The sequence below is a fragment of the Garra rufa genome, chromosome 22 (genome assembly GCF_049309525.1).
Source record: "Garra rufa chromosome 22, GarRuf1.0, whole genome shotgun sequence".
Classification (NCBI taxonomy): Eukaryota; Metazoa; Chordata; class Actinopteri; order Cypriniformes; family Cyprinidae; genus Garra; species Garra rufa.
The window spans coordinates 38,684,639-38,705,725 of record NC_133382.1 but is presented as its reverse complement, the minus strand read 5'-3'; the positions used below and the strand labels follow the sequence as shown (position 1 = coordinate 38,705,725).

Here is a 21,087-nt window from a genome sequence, read left to right as displayed (position 1 = left end):
TACCTGAAGTTTGTGCACTGGTTATTTCACCTGGTAAAAAAAAAAAAAAAAAAAAGATAAACAGTATGATTTAATATTGGGGAATGATTTTGTCATTTTACATGACAAATTGTACATTTCTCACCATTAATCAGAAGTAGTGACACACACAGTGAGATCAAAAGCCTCATTGTGACGAATGGCACCTCCTGCACCTGCAAACACATTAAATGTTTCTTATTTTCATGATTTTATATTTTATTTATGTGCTTTGCGCAATTTTTTTTTCATCTGTTACAGATAAGCATTTTGCAAAATTATTTATATTCATAGAAAAAAGCAATGGTCTAAACAGTATTTTGACCCCAAAAGAGTAAAAAGAAGAGAAATAACTTTACCTGAGCTCAAATGCTGCTGCAGAGCAAACTCAGGGAGATTCTCTCTTCAGCAACAGAACATAGTGTTGATAAACTGTAGGTCTCAAACATTTATGTATGCTGTTTTTTAACAGCTGTGGGTGGACCCTTACCAGAACCAGAAAATAATTCCCAACAATTCAAACCAGTTTTTCATTTTTTGCTTTGTGATGAAGATGTTTGTATATATTGTTTGCCTGTCAACCAGAAAGACATTCTTTTACTCCATGCATGAATGGATTGATGAATGTTGCTGGAATGATGGCAAGTTTTTTTTTTTTTTTTTATTGATAGCTTTTCAAAAATAGCACCTTAAAAACATTTGGGTAAATCAAAGATCACTCTAAAGACATACGGTAATTAATTTAATAACATGTTAATTTGTTTTGTTTTTAATAGTGTTTAACCATCAACTAATGATTACCATTTAAAAAACAGAGTCCATCTCAAGACCACTGGAGGGATGCAGGTGGTCGAGTAATATGTAGTTTGTGAGATGAAGCAAACTGACAAGATCAAAATAGCAAAAATAAATATCAATGTATTTGTATAGCACCCAACAGATCAACCCTTTACCTAAAAATAAATTGCTATGCCTTTTTAAAGGGATAGTACGCTAAAAAATGAAAATTATGTCATCATTTAACACCCTTGTTTTGTTCTAATGCTTCTTTCTTTTCTTTTTTTAGCACAGTAGTTGGCAGGTTAACACTACAGACAAATGAATGGGTATCTAATATTTAAAGATAAAAATCAGCGAATAATATTCATTAATCTAGATTTACAAAGGCTGCGTAGAGTAAGGCTAACGTCCCATGATATGATCATTTAAACTAAAGGAAAGAATCAACTCTGTCCTGTTCTTTAAGAAAGTCAACACTATATTTACACGTTCACTGGATGAGAAATGTTCTGCTGTACTTTCCTCCTTTGCACATTTAAGCAGGAGCTCATTGTTCTTCAAAAATCTATGTGACGCACAGGACAATGTGTCCAGACTCCTGACAGAAATGTTCAGACTAATACAAAATGTAGGAGGAGTCGTTATAAAACATTTATTGCATAAAAAGTAAAATGTGCATGTTGCTTCATCATTGATTTGGACGTGCCACTGTTGATTTGGCTTTCTAATTGTATTAGTGATTAAATACAGATCCTATTTTCAATGTGCTTTGAATAATATATATATATATATTATTGAATCCGCATTCAAATTTACCAGCAATGGGCTTGGCACCAAAAAAAATAACAAAAACAAAACACATGCCCAGCATAGTCTGTCTCATGAATAGTACTTTGTGTTTTCCTTTTTGTTTAGTCAAACTCGACAGTCAGGTTTGGCGTCATTTTTATACATTGCATGGAAACCAGCAGATCAGATTTTTAATCTAAATATATTTGCACAAATATCATGGAGAGGTACATATTCTCTAATCAATCAGTATTTTTACTTGCTCGTTGAATCAAAAGGTCTGGAATATCCATATATGTATTTAATGCAAGCTTTATATTAGCTGTTCTGTGTCTAGGCTGAATAGATAAAGCTGAAGCATATTGGTGTATCATATTAACATGACCAAACCACATAAACCAAAGGAATACTACATGATAATATAAAGTATATAGTATATATATAGTAGCATAATCACTACAAACATTTAGAGAAAAATCTGTTAATATTTTTTAAACTTCCCAGCCCTACAAGACTTTACAATGTTAAATTGATCATTGCAAAAAAATTGTAAGAAACATATTTACATTCTACATATATTTGCATTAATCTTTCATAATGCCACCAGCACACGACATGGTCACTGACCACTGATAGAAACTGACATGAACATACATGTGTTTTAACCTCTCTCTTACTGAAAAAAAAACCTCTTTTTAAAAGTTAATGCAACTTCACTTCAGGCCTTTGAACATGCATTTTTAGGTACTTAGCAATTAGAGGAGAAGTAGGAATATGTGGCATGATCTTATGCACAAATTTCTGTCATTCTGTCCTTACTAGCTCTTTAATTTCACTTTCTCTTCATTTTCAGAACTAGCCCAATTCAAAAATATTGTTTATTTAAACAATACCTGAACCTCACCTCATCTCTCCTAAGAACAATACAACCAGTGCGGCAACATTCTTCAAAACCTTCAGAAATGAAAATTGAAACGCACTTCTCACAGTTTATTATAGATAGTACCAACATCGTTAAAAACAAGTGAACCGATTGCAAAGATACTATTTAAAACAAGATTACACTATCAATAATCTCTTATTCATACTATTACTGAAAGTAATTGATTTCAAAATACAGAATGTGAAGACACCTTGCTTTAATTTGTGCAATTTCTTACTGCATCTCCTCATTATATATGGTATCAAAATACTGGAAACAATATTAAAATCATATTTTTTGAAAAATGGCACTATACCTATAAAATGAAAAATGCACATTTTATTTAGGTTATTTTTCATTTTCTGATCAAAATGTTAGCTAAACATGCTTTCTTGGGACGCTTTCATGTTTTCTAGAATTAAAGCTGCTTTAATTGTAAATTAATTTTAATGTGTTAAACTGGTTTGTTTCACTCTAAAACATTAGTGTAAAATCAAATTTTTCCATTCAGTTTGATAATATCAATGAAAAAAAATATTTTTAAAATCTAAATTAACTTTGATGTAAAGTCATTATTTCACTAACATGTGACTAACTTTACCTCTTATTTTCCATAATGTACATTGCCCATATCACTTCTGGAAGTCTACTATAAAAATACATTCCTGAACTGTAACATAAGCATATGCACAAGCTTTTTAGAACTGAAAAGAACAAAAGAGCATGAATGACACTTTTAATGTATGTGGGTTTTTTTTTTATATGATTTGCATAAACATTAATCTGATTGTCTTTGTTACTGCAGCACTTTTTCTGAATTAATATAGTGTATAACTTTTCATGTAAATGATTAGGTATATTTGTTATGCCTGAGGATAAATAAAAAAAAGTCCACATGAAATTAAAAAAAACAATCAGAAACCCCAAACCAGTGTTGGATCCATGTTAAACTAATAAATATGCTACTAGAAAATCTGCTGTGTGTGTGTTAATAAACTAAAAGTGGGTCAGGACACTCATCAGAGGAACAAGAAACAGCATAAGAGAAGTCCCTGGCTCAGGGACCCACTTATATGTGAACAGGGAATATAATGCATTTAAGTGTAATGTATTCATGAAAGAAATCATAATAAACCTTTATTTACAAATGATTAAAATAAGAGAAATGCCCACCTGTGTTCCCTTCAGACAACATCATAGGACCCATGGATATGGAAGCACTGTCATGGAAGTCCAGAGACCTTTGCTCCCTCCAGTTGTGTTCAGAGTTACAGTCCTAAAAGGGAAAAACAAGAAACAGGAGTGCAAAATGTTTCCAGCAGAGGGCAGTCAAAATAAGTAGTTTAGCAATGTTGGTCATCAAACCTCACCACCAAAACTCATTACAACTTACTGTTGAGCAGTGATTGCTAGACAAAAGGCAAAGGTGAACAGCACAGTGCAGGTAAAGCCTAGTGGAGTTTGCAGTAAAGATAAACATCCTGAAGGAGAAACGGCTGGATGTCGAAACGCCGTTCTGCAACAGCTCCACTGTGTCATCATTTGGATTTGGACACCTAAAAAATAGCAATAATGACAATCAATTTAATTAGAAATGATCCTGTAAATCTTTACACATTTGCATTTCAGGTACATAACGTGATCTTGTTCTTTAGTTCTGAAATACTAAAACACGCAATTATCAGGTAAGTCTAAAAGTGATATGGATTATTACTTATTCAATCTATCTAAAGTTATTTTTAAAAACATGTTACAATTAAGCCTGAACTTTTATGAATAGAAGCTGCTTTACTCTGTAACGATGAGATCCCAGCAGAGACTGTAATCAGGATCATTCACAGGTGTAGCCCAACATGTGTCCAGCACCAGGGCAAACTGGCGGCTGTCAACCCCCTCAACACGAACTTCCACATTCATCTTCTGGTTGAGCTCTGCATCCACTGAACCAGTGAAGGGCCGGGTAAACTCATCATCCTCATATGGAATCATCCGAACCTGATATCTCCCTTCACCAACGGGAAGAGTCTTGTGCACAATGCTGTTGAAATAATAGACAGATATTCCGTTTTAAATTATATATTCTAAGTTTAGAAAATATTACCATGTTTACTTAGATATTTATTTTTCTACTTGAGATCAATTAACTCAAAAACATTTTCATCATTATTTACAGAACATGGTTTATGATTCCCTCATATCAGTCATATAGGCCATTTTTATAATGAACTTGTGGAGCTTTTTTGTTTGTTTGTTTGTTTTTTTTAGTTTGAAGTTCTCAAAAGGATTTGACTTTTTGACATTTGGTGGGAAAATTTCCATTTTGTGAACTATTCAGAAATAATATTTGACTCACACCTCTCCAGTGGATTGATTTCCACATTCATGGAAAGTGTTTGTGTTTGAGGGTAAACACAGCTGAAAGGAAGCTTAAGGATTTTCTCTCTGCTGATGAGACCTTGTAACCTCGGTGTCCCCAGAGTAAAGTTACTACAGATGAAATGGGTGCTGTTGGCCTGTGGACATGCACAATCTTGTAATTTAGCTCAAACTGAAAACAAATAGCAGTCAAGTAAAAGAATGGTAGGTTACATATTAATGGTGGAGAATGCGGGCACAATGTCCAGTCTTTTATGTGGCAGGATCTTGTGCACCCTTCCCCAGTTCATCTTTTAGAGACTTTGGAAGGCCCAAACAAACTCTAGAGACTAATCAAAGAATCAATCTGTAACAAACTGTAAGAGCCAAACAATCTTCTTAAATCTCAAAGAGATTCCCCATGTGGTCAAATACAACTCTACTGGTTCTATAAGGCATTACGCATGTTTGCATTGTGGATTTGAATAGATTATACAAAGTTAGTCCTACCATAGTCTTCAGACTGACGGCTGAAGGTCTGGAATTCATGGCAGCTTTCATTGGCCAAGGCCCGCCCATAAGGCCGTTTGACCGACATGTCAAACAACCAATCACAGTTTGTTTCGTTCAGCGTCACGTTTCGGGACGTGGAAATGTCCATACAACAACAGACTGGTGTGCAACAAGTCAGTCATTGAAATAACCAGCATTGAAAGTTAAAGAAGAGAGGGAGAACAAGCAGTAACTCAGTAATTTGTTTGTGAACGTTGCAAAAGTGTATAACGACAATGCCATCTGCATAAGCACCTCTTAGCAAAACACAGAGTAAAACAGTCTGCGCTTTGTTTCCCGGCGGACCGAAAATAAATGCGACACTCGCGTCTCCCAGAAATCCGATAACGCCTTCGACATTCCTAAAGTGTGTCCAGTTAAGTGTACCATATGCATCAGATGTTTAGGCAACGTCCTGGGGGTGTGGCGTCTGAGGCTGAGACTAGTCCTATCACAAGATTGGTACCACAGATGTGTTCATCGTTATCAAAATGGAATTCCACTCTGCCATTCCGGACCGTTCCTTTGCAGCTGGGATCATTGAGGTGTAAGCCGCTGAAAAAACAGCCTCAAAGAGCTGACATCGAGACACAGACATGGAGCCAGAACTGCTTTCACAGGTTTCTGAAAAATCTGAGAGAATAAAAACTAATGACTTGAAAAAAGTGTATGTTTACACATTTTGTTTTGGAAAGATACCAACCAAAAGAGTCAGGTTGTGGTCTGGGTTGGTCGTCATTACATAAACAGCAGTAAACACCGTTTTTCATCCCACACCTTTCATCCTCAGAGCAGTTGAGTTCAGAACAGGGATTTATCTAGAAGGAAGTTTGCTTGACTGATTATTGCTTTTGGTCTAAAGTTAAGATTATTAATAATCAATTAAAATGGTAACCCACCATAAACATCATCCTGGACAGGCTATCAAATGCTTCAAACTCTTGTAACTTTTATCCATGTACATCCATGCTATTAAGAGATTTTACTATTAATAAAGCTGCACTCAAGTTTAGTTCTACACTCTGGATAACCATTGTTTACAGATGTTCACTGATTTATTTTCATAGTTTAAAAAGACATTCTCTGTTTATGCTTTTTTTGTGAAGAATTAATACAGCAATAGGATTCAGTCAAATGCCAAGCAGAAGATGAGTCTTTACACAAATGTTGTCCTTTCCCTCTAATTTGTATTGTATACTCATTCTATGAGCTACTGTATATTACTTCTGTTTAATGTAATTTTTCCTGTTTTTGTTCATTCTGAAATCACCATCCATCAAGTGTGGTGTAACCAGCGTAATCATAGCGTGGATCAGAGCTAGAAATTGTAGATTCTGTGAGAATAAAAAACAGTACTGTAATGATATACATTGAATTTTATTGTAATGTTATGTCATTTAAAGTATTGTACTTTTTCTATATTTTTATTTTTTATCTATGGACCAAATGTGTGTCTGAAATAAAGTTCCCTTTCGATACTTTCACTCGTACTGCGTCGAAGACGCTATGGGAAAAGCTCCTTTTCTCCTGAGACTGAAGCATTTCAATAACGCAGTGTAACTGCACGGCCATTGGTTCGTGCAGTGATAAAAAGACGAACCAATGGCTCGGCAGCGGAGCTGCACGAGCCTATGGCGATGATTCGCGCCCGATCGCGCCAAAAGGGACGGAGTATCTGGCTATATAAGCGTGCATTTAGCCATAGGATCTCAGATCCTTCTCCTTCAGCGACGACTTCTTTGCTGATCTACGAGACTTGATGCTACTCGCCGTTGACACGCCTTCGCAGCGGATCAAGCTGAACGAGAGACCCTCTCTGCTCGTCTGATTAGCCGCTTCTCCGCCGCCTTCAGCGTCGCAGCAGCAGCGGTCCCAGCTGATCCCCTGCCGCCATCCGGTGAGTATAAAAGGGCTTATTTCTAAGAAGTAAGTTCTAAAAGAGCAAATTTTCTAGCGACGTTGTTGCAAATGTCGCGATGCGAGTGGCTCGTGCAGGGCTCTGCACGATGTAGAAGGGCAGTGAGTGCCGCTCACTGAGACGGAATGCTGTCGCTGACAGTTTGAGTCTCGCTCTTTTCGCTCGCTAACCCCGTTCTCCCGTTTCTTATCTCTCAGCAAGGCTCGGAGAAAGAGACAGTGGAGTCAGGGAACTAAACAACAGGGTTTGAACGATCGTACGCCGGCAGTGAGCCCGCGTGCTCGCTCTTCCCATTGCCTTTGATCTGACAAGCTCGCATTTGTTTGTGTGTGTGTGTTGCTAGGGAGACGGACTGCGTTCACTACGAAAGCCCGGTCCGCTCGCAGAAGGCGCTCCAGCTCTCATGTCTCTCTCCTCCCAGTAATCTCGGAGGAAGCAGCAGCGAGTTGTGAGCTGAGCAATCATGCACGAGCATTCTCATGCCGACACATATTGTGCAAGCTTTATTGATTTGCCAGCGTGTTACTCGCGAGGATCAGATGCACTCGTTACACGAGCGGCTTTAATCCTCCCTGGCAGATCAGAGCGAAGCACTGTTACATCTATTACTGACGGCTTTGCTTTCGTGTATGCGTCGCTTATGCCGCGCTCACAGAGGCGAGCTGCTTTCATTATTAATAGTATGGACATGTTCGCTCGCGGGAGTCGCCCCGCCTCCCCCTTCTCACGTTTCTCTTCTCTCAGTTACCTCGGAGAAAGAAACGGTGAATGCGCGATCAGACTTAAGTGACGTAACGCCGGCAAAGCCCCGCGTTCGTCACTCTGTGCAGTCTTTGATCAGTGTTATGTGAGGATCTGCGCCTCTCGCCTTATCGAGCGGCTCTATCCTTCTGAGCAAATCGGAGCAGAAAGCTGTCACCTATGATTCTATATTGCTGACAGCTTCATATTTCAGTGCGCCTCTCGCCTGGGCCACGCCCACGCTGAGATTGCATGCTCTGAGACAGACAGCTCTCTCTGCGAGTGTTTACGTCTGGATCTGCTTTGCTCACAGCTCGATTTCTCAATGAAGACGGCCCCGCCCCTCCCTCGTCTGCTACGAGCAGAACTGAGAGGATGTGCGCAGCGTTTTAAACTGCCTATGTTTATACAAAGATCATCAGTACTCCTCTTTTTGAGCGGTTTGATCTTTTTAGGTGGATTAAAGGAGAATGCTGTCACTGTGATCATTACTGACAGCTTCAATTTGGATGCGTCCTGGCCACGCCCACGCTGAGGCTGCGCTCGTTGAGACGATGAGTGTTATGTCTCGCTGGCGGCTCGTTTCTCAGTGAAGACGGCCCCGCCCCTCCCCTCGTCTGCTACGAGCAGAACTGAGAGGATGTGCGCAGCGTTTTAAACTACCTATATGTTAATACAAAGATCATCATTACTCCTCTTTTTGAGCGGTTTGATCTTTTTAGGTGGATTAAATGAGAATGCTGTCACTGATCATTACTGACAGCTTCAAATTGGATGCGTCTGGGCCATGCCCACGCTGAGGCTGCGCTTGTTGAGACGATGAGTGTTATATCTCGCTGGCGGCTCGTTTTCTCAGTGGAAAATGTTGTGACCCCTGGGCCCTTTCTGACAGCGTCCTCACAACCTGCCATTGTCATAACGGTCAGTTGCTCGAACCAATGCAACCCCTTGCCACGCGGGCCGAGGCCTGGCAAGCCATCCCCGGAGTGTCAAGTGGGTTCTGGGCATAATAGAACGAGGTTACACACGTCAGTTCGCTTGAAGACCACCACGCTTCAGCGGGGTCTCCACCTCAGTTCACAGCAAAGACGTAGAAGTTTTGCGTACGGAGGTGAGGAATTTGTTGGCAAAGGTGCCGTAGATACGGTTCCCCCAACACAGAGCGAGTCAGGCTTCTACAGCCGTTTCTTCCTCGTTCCAAAGAAGGATGGCAGTCTAAGACCCATCCTCGACCTCAGACGTCTGAATCGCGCCCTCATGAGACGGCCGTTCAGAATGCTTACGCTAAAGCAGATCCTCTCGCAGATATGCACAGAGGACTGCTTTTGCTCACTGGATCTGAAAGATGCATACTTCCATATCCAGAATGCCCCCCGTCACAGGCAATTCTTGAGATTCGCCTTCGAGGTATTGGCTTATCAATATACAGTCCTTCTGCATCCCCAGTACTTCAGTTGGGCCTGCTTCAAATGCGCCCTCTGCAGTTCTGGCTGAAACCAAAGGTTCCTCCTCAAGCCTGGCGTCTAGGACGCCTACGTATCAAGGTAGATCAGGCCTGTGTCACAGCTCTGATTCCTTGGAAGAACTCTCAATGGATGGAACAGGGCGTTCCCCTGGACATGGTATTCAGAAGGAAAGTGGTCTCGACAGATGCCTCCAACTCAGGTTGGGGGGCACTGTGCGACAGCCAGCCTGCATTCGACCAATGGTCGAAAGCAGAGAGTCGCCTTCACATCAACTGCCTAGGAATGCTAGCAGTGTGTTTAGGCCTCCACACCCTTCTGCCGGTCTTAAAGGGACACCACGTCTTAGTCCGCTCGGACAGTATGACAGTGGTGTCTTACATAAATCACCAGGGAGGTCTTTCGTCGAGACATCTATCACGTTAGTGAAACGTCTCCTAAAGTGGGCTCAACTGCACTTCCGCTCGTTGAGAGCAACACATGTGCCAGGCAGGCTGAACCAGGGAGCAGACATGCTGTCTCGGAGCAACGTCTCCTCAGACGAGTGGATGCTTCACCCCCAAATGGTTCAGGAAATATGGGCGGTCTTCGGCAAGGCGCAAGTAGATCTTTTCGCCTCAGAAGACAATTATCACTGCCCAATCTATTTTTCAAAGGAACAGGATGTATTGGCCCGCGAGTGGCCCAATCTCCTTTTGTATGCGTTTCCCCCGACTGCCCTGGTACCACGGGTCATAAGGCGAGTCAGGGAGCAGAAGCTCAAAGTCCTGTTAGTGGCCCCATTCTGGCAGAACCAGCATTGGTTTCCAGATCTTCCTCGGCTGCTTTCAACAGCGCCGTGGCCCATTCCACTGAGACGAGATCTCTTAACACAGGCAAACAGAACGCTATGGCACCCCCCACCGGAATTGTGGGCGCTGCACGTATGGTCTCTCGACGGGAGCCTACAAGTCTCCCTGAGGCCGTTTTGAGCACTATCTCTCAAGCCAGAGCACCCTCTACAAGGCGGCTCTATGATCTTAAGTGGTCTGTCTTTTCCGCCTGGTGTTCCACCCGCGGTGCAGATCCGAATTTATGCGACATATCAGTGATATTGTCCTTCCTTCAGGAGCTATTGGACAAGGGAAGATCTCCCTCCACGCTCAAGGTCTATGTGACATCCATAGCGGCATTCCATTACCTTATAAATGGTCAATCTGTGGGAAAGAACAATCTGGTCGTTCGTTTCTTGAAGGGGTCAAGAAGGCTTAACCCCCCTTCGCCCCATCACAGTCCCTTCTTGGGACCTACCCACGGTGCTGAGGGCTCTGAGAAGCCCTCCCTTTGAGCCGCTTCAGTCCACTGACCTTCGCCCTCTAACGCTGAAAACTGCCCTGCTCTTAGCATTGGCATCAGTCAAACGTATGGGTGAACTACAGGCGCTCTTTGTGAGCCCCATATGCTTGGAATTCGGGCTAAATGACTCTAAAGTCATCCTGAAGCCAAGACGTGGTTATGTACCTAAAGTCTCTCGACGCCATTCAGAGACCAAATTATTTCCCTCTTGGCTCTTCCTCCTTCGGAGCAAGACCAGGATTTTAATCCCCTCTGCCCCGTTAGGGCATTGAGGTGTTATGTAGAGCGTTCTGCTTCCTTTAGGCAGTCAGAACAGCTGTTTGTGTGTTTCGGTGGCCGCGCCAAGGGGTCTTCGGTCACGAAACAGGTTATCCAAATGGATAGTAGAAGCCATCATGCTGGCTTACTCTTCTTTGGGCCTACAATGTCCCATGGGGGTAAGAGCCCATTCGACTAGAGGCATCGCCTCGTCCTGGGCCTGGTCTAGTGGCGTTTCCATAGCAGAAATTTGTGCGGCGGCCGGCTGGGCCTCGCCGTCCACATTTGCTAGATTTTATAATCTGGACGTCCCGGTTTTACAGACTCGGGTGCTTCTGCATAATGGGATAACTGTTACCAGTAATAAATGTTATGTGGTACGCTTTGGCCTCAGTGGAGCTCCAAACTGCACTTAAATCCCTGGAACGGATGTTTATCACGTTATCTTGATTAAACAGATTGGCCCATACTAGCCCTTCAGTGCTAGGGCCGTGTCAGTCGTTCCTCTACCATAGCAACGGCGGGATTGTACTGGTTCCCCATAGCGTCTTCGACGCAGTACGAGTGAAAGTATCGAAAGGGAACGTACTCGGTTACTTTCGTAACCTCGGTTCCCTGAGATACGGGAACGAGTACTGCGTTGCTGGCCGTGCTATGTAGCTGCACGACTCAGTCGTCGCTTCAGTCGAAGTACCTGAGATCCTATGGCTAAATGCACGCTTATATAGCCAGATACTCCGCCCCTTTTGGCGCGATCGGGCGCGAATCATCGCCATAGGCTCGTGCAGCTCCGCTGCCGAGCCATTGGTTCGTCTTTTTATCACTGCACGAACCAATGGCCGTGCAGTTACACTGCGTTATTGAAATGCTTCAGTCTCAGGAGAAAAGGAGCTTTTCCCATAGCGTCTTCGACGCAGTACTCGTTCCCGTATCTCAGGGAACCGAGGTTACGAAAGTAACCGAGTACGTTATATATATACAGTCACGTGAAAAAGTTAGCACACCCTATTGAATTCCATGGATTTCTGTATCAGGACATAAAACAATTTGGTCCTTGGCAGGTCCTAAAATTTGAAAAAATAAAACATCAGATTAACAACACATGACATATTGCACCATGTCATAATTTATTTAACAAAAAAAGCCAAAATAGAAAATGTCATTTATGCTGTACACTGTACAGTCAGTCGTGGACAAAAGTTTTGAGAATGACAAATATTAGTTTTCACAAAGTTTGCTGCTAAACTGCTTTTAGATCTTTGTTTCAGTTGTTTCTGTGATGTACTGAAATATAATTACAAGCACTTCATACGTTTCAAAGGCTTTTATCGACAATTACATGACATTTATGAAAAGAGTCAGTATTTGCAGTGTTGGCCCTTCTTTTTCAGGACCTCTGCAATTCGACTGGGCATGCTCTCAATAAACTTCTGGGCCAACTCCTGACTGATAGCAACCCATTCTTTCATAATCACTTCTTGGAGTTTGTCAGAATTAGTGGGTTTTTGTTTGTCCACCCGCCTCTTGAGGATTGACCACAAGTTCTCAATGGGATTAAGATCTGGGGAGTTTCCAGGCCATGGACCCAAAATTTCAACGTTTTGGTCCCCGAACCTCTAAGTTTTCACTTTTGCCTTATTGGCACGGTGCTCCATCGTGCTGGAAAATGCATTGTTCTTTACCAAACTGTTGTTGGATTGTTGGAAGAAGTTGCTGTTGGAGGGTGTTTGAGACCATTCTTTATTCATGGCTGTGTTTTTGGGCAAAATTGTGAGTGAGCCCACTCCCTTGGATGAGAAGCAACCCCACACATGAATGATCTCAGGATGCTTTACTGTTGGCATGACACAGGACTGATGGTAGCGCTCACCTTTGTAGCGCAAACCATGTGACGCACATTAATGTGTTATGAGAGTAATGTCTTCTCAGGAAATGTGCAGACTATGTATGTAACACCAAACATTAAGAAAAAAAAAAAATACAAAAAGGCTTAAGTAAGCAGTCAAATTTAATGTAGATGTATAAATATAAATATAACTCTCAAATCTTACAAGTCACTTTCAAGAGTTTTAGGGAACCCTTTACAAATAAGGTCCATAATGCTTTATGTATCAAACAAAACTAAAGCAACTGAAGTCAATTTAGGTTATTATTACTTTCTACATTACATTCTAACAAGTTGAATACATTAAAAGTATATATATTAAATACTGCAACAAAATGTTAATTAGTTAATAGATTAGGTAGCATGGATTAACATTAATAAAATAAAAACTTCATATGTGTGAACGTGAAGATATTCAAAGAGGGGGTCAAACTGCTCATATGCAAAAGTATCTCTTATATTTATTACACTCACCTACTTGTCAATTTCAGTTTCTCTTCACATTTTATAATTACAATCTAATCCTAGTAATACAAGAACAATTTTATTTTAGTAGTGGATGAATTCAAGCCCATCTTACCTTATAAGAAAGAATGCTTCAACTTGCAACATTCTTCAAAGCCTTACAATTTATTTCTTTAATTTTTCATTCTCTGTGTGAAATGTCTAAAGTTACTTTTTTTTCCATCCTGTCTCAAGGGCTTTTAAAACAAGTTACAAGACTAAATCATAGAATAGGAATGAATTAATGATTTAAATAAACATGAATATGATTGTCTTTGTTATTGCAGTGCATCCTCTGAAGTAAATTAAGATTAATGTAGAACATGATTAATTCACTGAATAATTAATTTTTGGTGCTTGTAAGCAAACAAAGGCCAAATAACAGCTATGGAATGAGTAAACATTTGGAAACCCTCAACCAGTGTGGCATCAGAACCACATTTATTAAAATATGCATGTAAAAAGCTACACATTTTTGTAGGAAAATACTAGAAGAGGGTCAGGACACTCATCAGAGGAACAAGTAACAGCATCAGAGAAGCACACAGACAAGAAGCCTCAGATACCTTCACTTGCTCAGGGACCCACTTATCTGTGAACAGGGAATATAATGCAATGAAATGTAATGCATTCACGACAGAAATTATCATAAACCTTTTTTACAAATGATTAAAAAAAGTGAAGTGTTCACCTGTTTTCCCTTCAAACAACACCAGAGGACCTATGGATATGGAAGCACTGTCATGGAAGTCCAGAGACCTGCGCTCTCTCCGATGGTGTCCAGAATTACAGTCCTAAAATAGGAAAGGGAAAATCCAGCTATGTAAATCCCTGTTTAATATCGAGAAATACTTTTAGTTTGCATAGCATCACATTTGCTGTACATTCACTAGATTCACAACACAATGGTTATGTTGGTAACAATGCCAAACTCTAAACCAGTTCATGCTTTGGGTTGTTTGCCTATAAATAGTTGCAATAGTTTCCACCATTTTACCTCACATGACTACTTCTATTTAGACATACTGTGAAGAGATTATATTTATTTTATATATGTTGTTCATTAGTGACATTTGCAGTGGTACGGTTACCATTTGAAACCATCAGATTCATCTGCGCAGTATAATGAAGCCAAAGCACAATTATTCATTACCATGAAAGGTTTGGTGAACTCACCGATGAGCAGCGATTGCTTGACAGAAGGCAAAGGTGAACAGCACAGTGCAGGTAAAGCTTAGTGGAGTTTGCAGTGAAGATAAACATCCTGAAGGAGAAACGGCTGGATGTCGAGATGCCATTCTGCAGCAGCTCCACTGTGTCATCATTCGGATTGGGACACCTGAGAATAGCAATAATGACAATAATAAAATCAAACTCTTTCACTTGAAAGCCATTCAATTTAGAAGTGATTTTCTGTAAGTCATCAAACATTTGCATTCCATGTACAAAAAAGCTTTACTCTGCATCAATGAGATCCCAGCGGAGACTGTGATCAGGGTCATTCACAGGTGTAGCCCAACATGTGTCCAGCACCAGGGCAAACTGGCGGCTGTCAACCCCCTCAACACGAACTTCCACATTCATCTTCTGGTCAAGCTCTGCATCTACTCTACCAGTGAAGGGCCGGGTAAACTCATCATCCTCATATGGAATCATCCGAACCTGATATCTCCCTTCACCAGCGGGAAGAGTCTTGTGCACAATGCTGTTAAAATGTTCAAAATGGATCATTTTCATACAGCTCAGGTTCATACTGCTTAGTTATTGTTGCTTTATGTTTCTACCTCTCCAGTGGGTTGATTTCCACATTCATGGTAAGTGTTTGTGTTTGAGGATAAACACAGCTGAAAGGAAGCTTAAGGATTTTCTCTCTGCTGATGAGACCTTCTGACTTTGGTTTCCCCAGAATGAAGTTACCATAGATGAAGTGGGTGCCATTGGCCTGTAGACAATATTTGAACATGTCAACATGTTTATTTCACTCATCAACCACTATCTAAAGTGTTTGTTGGTTAGAGCTTTGGCCGAATTACTGATTATGACTATTTTTTTTAATTGTCAAAAAAAAACTACCACTTTCTGTATTCATCTACATGTAAAACTTTAGAGAAATTAAATCACATGTATTATAAAAAGGATATCCTTTTTTTTTTTTTTTTTTTTTTTTTTTCATTCAAGTGGCATATACGAAATATATCATACCACAAGATTTGTACCACAGATGTGTTCACTGTTATCAAAATGGAATTCCACTCTGCCATTCCGGACCGTTCCTTTGCAGCTGGGATCATTGAGGTGTAAGCCGTCAGCCGGAAAACCAGCCTCAAAGAGCTGACAGCGAGACACAGACATGGAGCCAGAGCTGCTTTCACAGGTTTCTGAGAAATCTGAGAGAGAAAACATCCAAAACATTGTCGGAATAAACAAAAAAAAGGTAAATAATAATTTATAAAACTGTATCAAAACGTTTTTTTGTAGTAGAATGTGTTTCACCAAAAGAATCTGGTCTGGTCTGGTTCTCGTTACACAAACAGCCATAGACGCCGTTTTTCTCTCCACACCATTCATCCTCTGTGCAGCTAAGTTCAGCACAGGGATCTAAAAGGGAGAACCACAAAATGAATAAAAAAAAAAAAACGGGCACAAATTACACTGTTATAAATAAGGCCATTAAATGTTATTCACTCATTAAAATTTTAAATCAAAGCATAACTAATGTAAATATTAATGAGGAAAACATGGCTGCTAATAATTAATATTTTACCAAAATAGGCATCATATTATTCTAATGTTTTTTACTCATCTTTATTCATTAAATTAAATAATTTATTACACTTGTGTAGTAAAAATGTGATGAACTAGGGATAAAACTGGGGATTAAAGCAATGCCAATAGTATACGTTACCATTCAAAAGCTTGGGATCAGCTGGAACTCTTTATTTTTATTTTTTGTAAGGATTCATTAAATCGATCAAAGACGTTAAAAAAAAAAGTATATAATGTTATGAAAGATCTCTGTTTCAACACTGTTCATTCCAAAATTAAAAGAAACCTTTAAAAAAAATACCACAGTTTTCACAAAATATTAAGCAGCACAACTGTTTTCAACACTGATAATAAATAAATGTTTCTTGAGCAGCAAATGAATGATTTCTGAAGTATCTTGTAACAATGAAGACTAAATGATGCTGAAAATTCAGCTTTGATCACAGATATAAATACATTTTATCTTTTAATTTTTTTTTAATTGTCAGAATATTTCACTATATTGCTATTTTTATTTTTGTTTTATTTTTTTTTTTACTTATTTTTTTGTTTTTCTACAGTAGTATACATCAGGGCTCTCAGCATATTAGTAAAACAGTATAGTACGTTACCAGTAGTTGATGTCTCATTAAGGCCTCTGACATCTGATATGAGAAAGATTTCTGTTAATGTCACTCATTTCCAAAAAATAATCCCACGATGGTAGTGAACAAAGTGTATGTTGTTAGATATATCTACCTGCACAAAACGCTGAACAAAATATTGGCTTGACAAACTCATATACGTAGTAATCTCCTGGACAGGCTTTGATTTGTATAGGGTGGGATGTGTAAGTACAGCAGCCATTCCATGCAGATACACAGACCTGACGAGTGACCACTCCATCTTCCAGCTGTGGATGAGAGCCATTGAGTGACAGAGGGTAATAAGTGCCACACATGCCTTGATTAACACATGATTCTGGCATCTGAGTATTTTGGCCATTGTAGAACAGCCTGTACCAGCCATTCCACTCCACATTATAATCACACATGACATGGTAGGAATAGTTACTATAGTAACTATAGTAAGGGTTGTCAGTGGCTCTCCAAAGCTGATCCAGACTGGTGTAGTTGTAGCAGGGATCAACACTTGAGGCGATGAATGGTACTATTATGGAAAAGACCCAAATATAGTGCCAAATTATGATTCCAAGATCAAAATATGAAAACTCCAATATAAGCATGTCAAATACAAAGAATGAATGAATGTACCTGCACAATATACAGGAGCTGGGATTGAAACCTTTGGTCTGGTAAATTTGTAGACATAATAATCTCCAGAACAAGCTTTGACTTGGATTGGTTCAGATCTGTAGCGACTGCACTGATCATGGCGAGAGCCGTATATTTCACGAGTAACAACTCCATCTTCTAGCTGAGGATGAGAGCCACCAAGCCACAGAGCACTATAACCTCCACATGACATGAAGGACATACACCACTCAGGCATCTGAGCACTTGATCCATTAATGAAGAGTCGATACCAGCCATCCCATTCAACACGAGTGTCATCATGTTCATTTATATAGCCATACCAATACCAGTAGTTGAGTGTGCTTCTCCAGTGGTTGTTGAGTGTGTTGTAGTTATTGCATGGGTCATAATCTGTGTTAGTAGGAGACCAAAACAGACCAGTTTTTTTTTTTTTAATAAGCAACTTCACAAGCGCAAATGTGAGCTAATCAAACACATTAACAAACAAATGTAACTTACTCAATGTGATGCTGGATCCAGTAAATATATCTGGACTTGCAGTAAAAATTGGTTGTGAAATTGTGCTGACATCTTAAAAGAAGGACATTCAAGACAGTAAGTAAATTTAAGAAATTGTAAAAGTTTTTTTGTAAAAGACTTTGTCTAAAAGAGAGAGAAGATGGAGAGAAAAAACATTACCTGTGCAGTACCCTGAACACCAGAGTTGTGGATGCACAAGTTCATAGACATAGTAATTGCCTGGACATGCTTTCACTCTGATGGGGTTTGTCTTGTAATAACAGCAGCTGCTCCAATAAGACCCTCCACAGACCTCTCTGGTCACCACTCCATCCTCTATCGGAGGGTGAGGACCATTGAGCCACAGACTATAGTATGTGTTACAGGTGTATGAACTAACACAGGTCTCTGGCATCTGGATATTCATTCCATTGTAGAAAAGCCGGTACCAGCCATTCCAGGAGAAACGTTCATCACAAATATAATCTCCACTTTCATTGTTGGCTCTCCAGGGACGATCCAGAGACTCATAGCTGTAGCAGGGATCACTGCTGATGCTTTGGAAAGCAACTATCATGGACAAAAGAGAAAGGTTAAGTTACGCATTCAAACACTTTTTGTGTAAGAGAACATGAAAAGAACATGTATCCACCTAATTTTTCCTACAAGAGCAAGCACAGCCATTTGTAAATTGTATGGGTCTGGCTTCTGGTCTCATTCGCATCCAGAATTTTTTTGTAGTATAAAACAGCTGGTTTTGCTGTTAATTATTATCTTAATGATTAAAATGCTGGTTTGTAGTGCAATCAGTTTTACCATTTACTAGAGGTCTGCAACCACGGAACCCGACCAGATTCCTGGAGACACGGGGATAAATTTCCAAATAAAATGCGGTAGCGGAAGGTAACTCTGGTGTAATTTGAATGGGAGTAGGCGGTAACACTATCCCGTTCCCAATATCCTTTCTGAACAGCATATCTGCGCTTTACTCATTCATATCGAGCACCTGTACGGCCAGCGCTCAGGACTGTTATGCACGCGCCGCACACATGGATCAGTGCTTTTTGCGTCAGCACGATCACTTACATACAATTTAAAACATGCTTTTATTTTTGTTCAAAATGATAAAATACGTCATTCAGAACTGTAAATGGTACTGTATACTTTTATTTGTGCACACACAATATCAATAAAACTTTGTGCTTTTATAAAATAAAGAAAACAAAAATGAACCGAAACTCAGCCAATAAATGCATCACAGAAATCAAACAAATTGAAAACAAAAACGCTTTCATTATGTAGCTAATCCGTAAAGATGCATTTCTCTCTAAAGGTGCGTCCAATGAGGAGATCAATGAGGGGGGTCGTTAACTTCATACTTGCAAAGCTGACTCAGAAAACACTAATTCATAAATAAATCATTCAAATATTTCCTTAGCAAGCTTTAGCCTATAGCATGCACTCATGTGTGAAACCATTCCAGCTGTGCTCAATGCTGCTGCTGTTGACAGGACCATCCGAGCCACTCTTGACAGTCATACAATACGTCTTTAAGTGGAACATTGATGAACGTACTGAAAAAAATAAGTTTTATATACTCTGTATTATTTCTTAATGGTTAAATGTGAGATTCTGGAAATGAGATCTAAATTTAGCAGGTTGGGTCAGGAAGAAAATTATTCTAAGCGGGCAGCGGGTGAACAAAGATTGAATATATAGCGACAGACCTCTAAATTTTACTCCACATTATTATTCTCACCCATAGGCTTACTTCCAATAAATGTCATTGCAGATGAATTGTGTTTAATTTCCCCCCCTAATTACTTTCTCTTATCTCAGCATAGTCTGTTTAAAGAGTCCAACACAACAACTTCTGGTTTAACTAAAGTTATATTTGGAGCAACGCTGCATGAAACAGTCAGGGATCCGACTAGTTTTCTGAACAGGCATGGTACAAAAATGGTTTGGGTAACATTTCCTCAATTCTGTTAGGAACAGAAATGACACTTAACTTAAAATAGGAGTACAGCTTAATGCATATGATTTACAAAAATGTATTTTATAAAAAAAAGTGCTTAGAACTGCACCTGCACAGTATGTAGGTCCGGGGACTGATATGTTGGGTTTGACAAATTCATAGACGTAATAATCTCCTGGACAGGCTTTGACTTGGATGGACGTAGATGTATAGGTGCCACACTGGTAAGACCACATGTAACTTCCCAAAACTTCACGGGTCACCACTCCATCCTCAAGTGTTGGATGAGAACCGTTGAGATAGAGTCCAGTGTAACCACCACATCCCACAGTATTCACACACCACTCAGACATCTGGGCACTTTCTCCATTCAAATATAGCCGATACCAGCCACTCCATTCAACAAGGGTGTCATCCTGTCCAGTGTACTGATATGGGTTTTGCCGTATGTCTCTCCAGTATTCATCAAGAGTGTTATAGTCATAGCATGGATCAGAGACGGAAGTTGTAGACGCTGAAAGAGACAAAAGACAATCACAAGCCAACACACTGTCAATATCTATATAGTTCAGCACACTATAAACAGGACATTAAATAACTATGGAAGAAACAATGTTTGTTTGATAAACTGAGGATGGATCTCTCTGCATTTCATAAAAGTATTTAATATAAGTAAAAAACATGGTTTGCTTTTTTTGTAAAGGAGAGAAAAGCATTTTTTTCAATAATGACTGGATCAAATGTTTGTCCCATAATCTGGAAGCCATTCTATTTATGGAAATAAATTAGTGATTATGATTCATAATAAAGCCAGCTATAGAAGTTGAAGAAAGATTGTTGTACCTGATGTTTGTCCTGTTGTACTGACTGTTTCACCTGTTAACACAAAATTCAAATCATGTGTAATAATAATAATAATAATAATTAATAATGTGTAAATAATACAGCATCTAGTAAGTTGACATTTAAATGCATCATTCTAAGATAAAAATCTGAGCACTTTTATAAACATACCATCACCATTGACCAGCAGAAGCAGGAAAGTGCACAGTGAGATTAGAAACCTCAT

General features: G+C 39.7%; 1 protein-coding gene and 1 pseudogene across 1 annotated transcript in view; both read right to left on the bottom strand.

Annotated features, from left to right (window-relative positions):
* The window catches only part of LOC141297542 (pancreatic secretory granule membrane major glycoprotein GP2-like), a 34,393-nt gene extending 26,594 nt beyond the window's left edge, over positions 1-7,799 (bottom strand). The window contains 9 exon segments of the mRNA XM_073827962.1: positions 3,683-3,785; positions 3,903-4,065; positions 4,302-4,547; positions 4,865-5,022; positions 5,860-5,969; positions 5,972-6,049; positions 6,120-6,234; positions 7,451-7,536; positions 7,688-7,799. Coding sequence (XP_073684063.1) covers positions 3,683-3,785; positions 3,903-4,065; positions 4,302-4,547; positions 4,865-5,022; positions 5,860-5,969; positions 5,972-6,049; positions 6,120-6,234; positions 7,451-7,536; positions 7,688-7,799 — 1,171 coding nt within the window.
* Positions 7,800-14,008: 6,209 nt separating this feature from the next.
* Positions 14,009-21,087, bottom strand: LOC141297541 (uncharacterized; annotated as a pseudogene).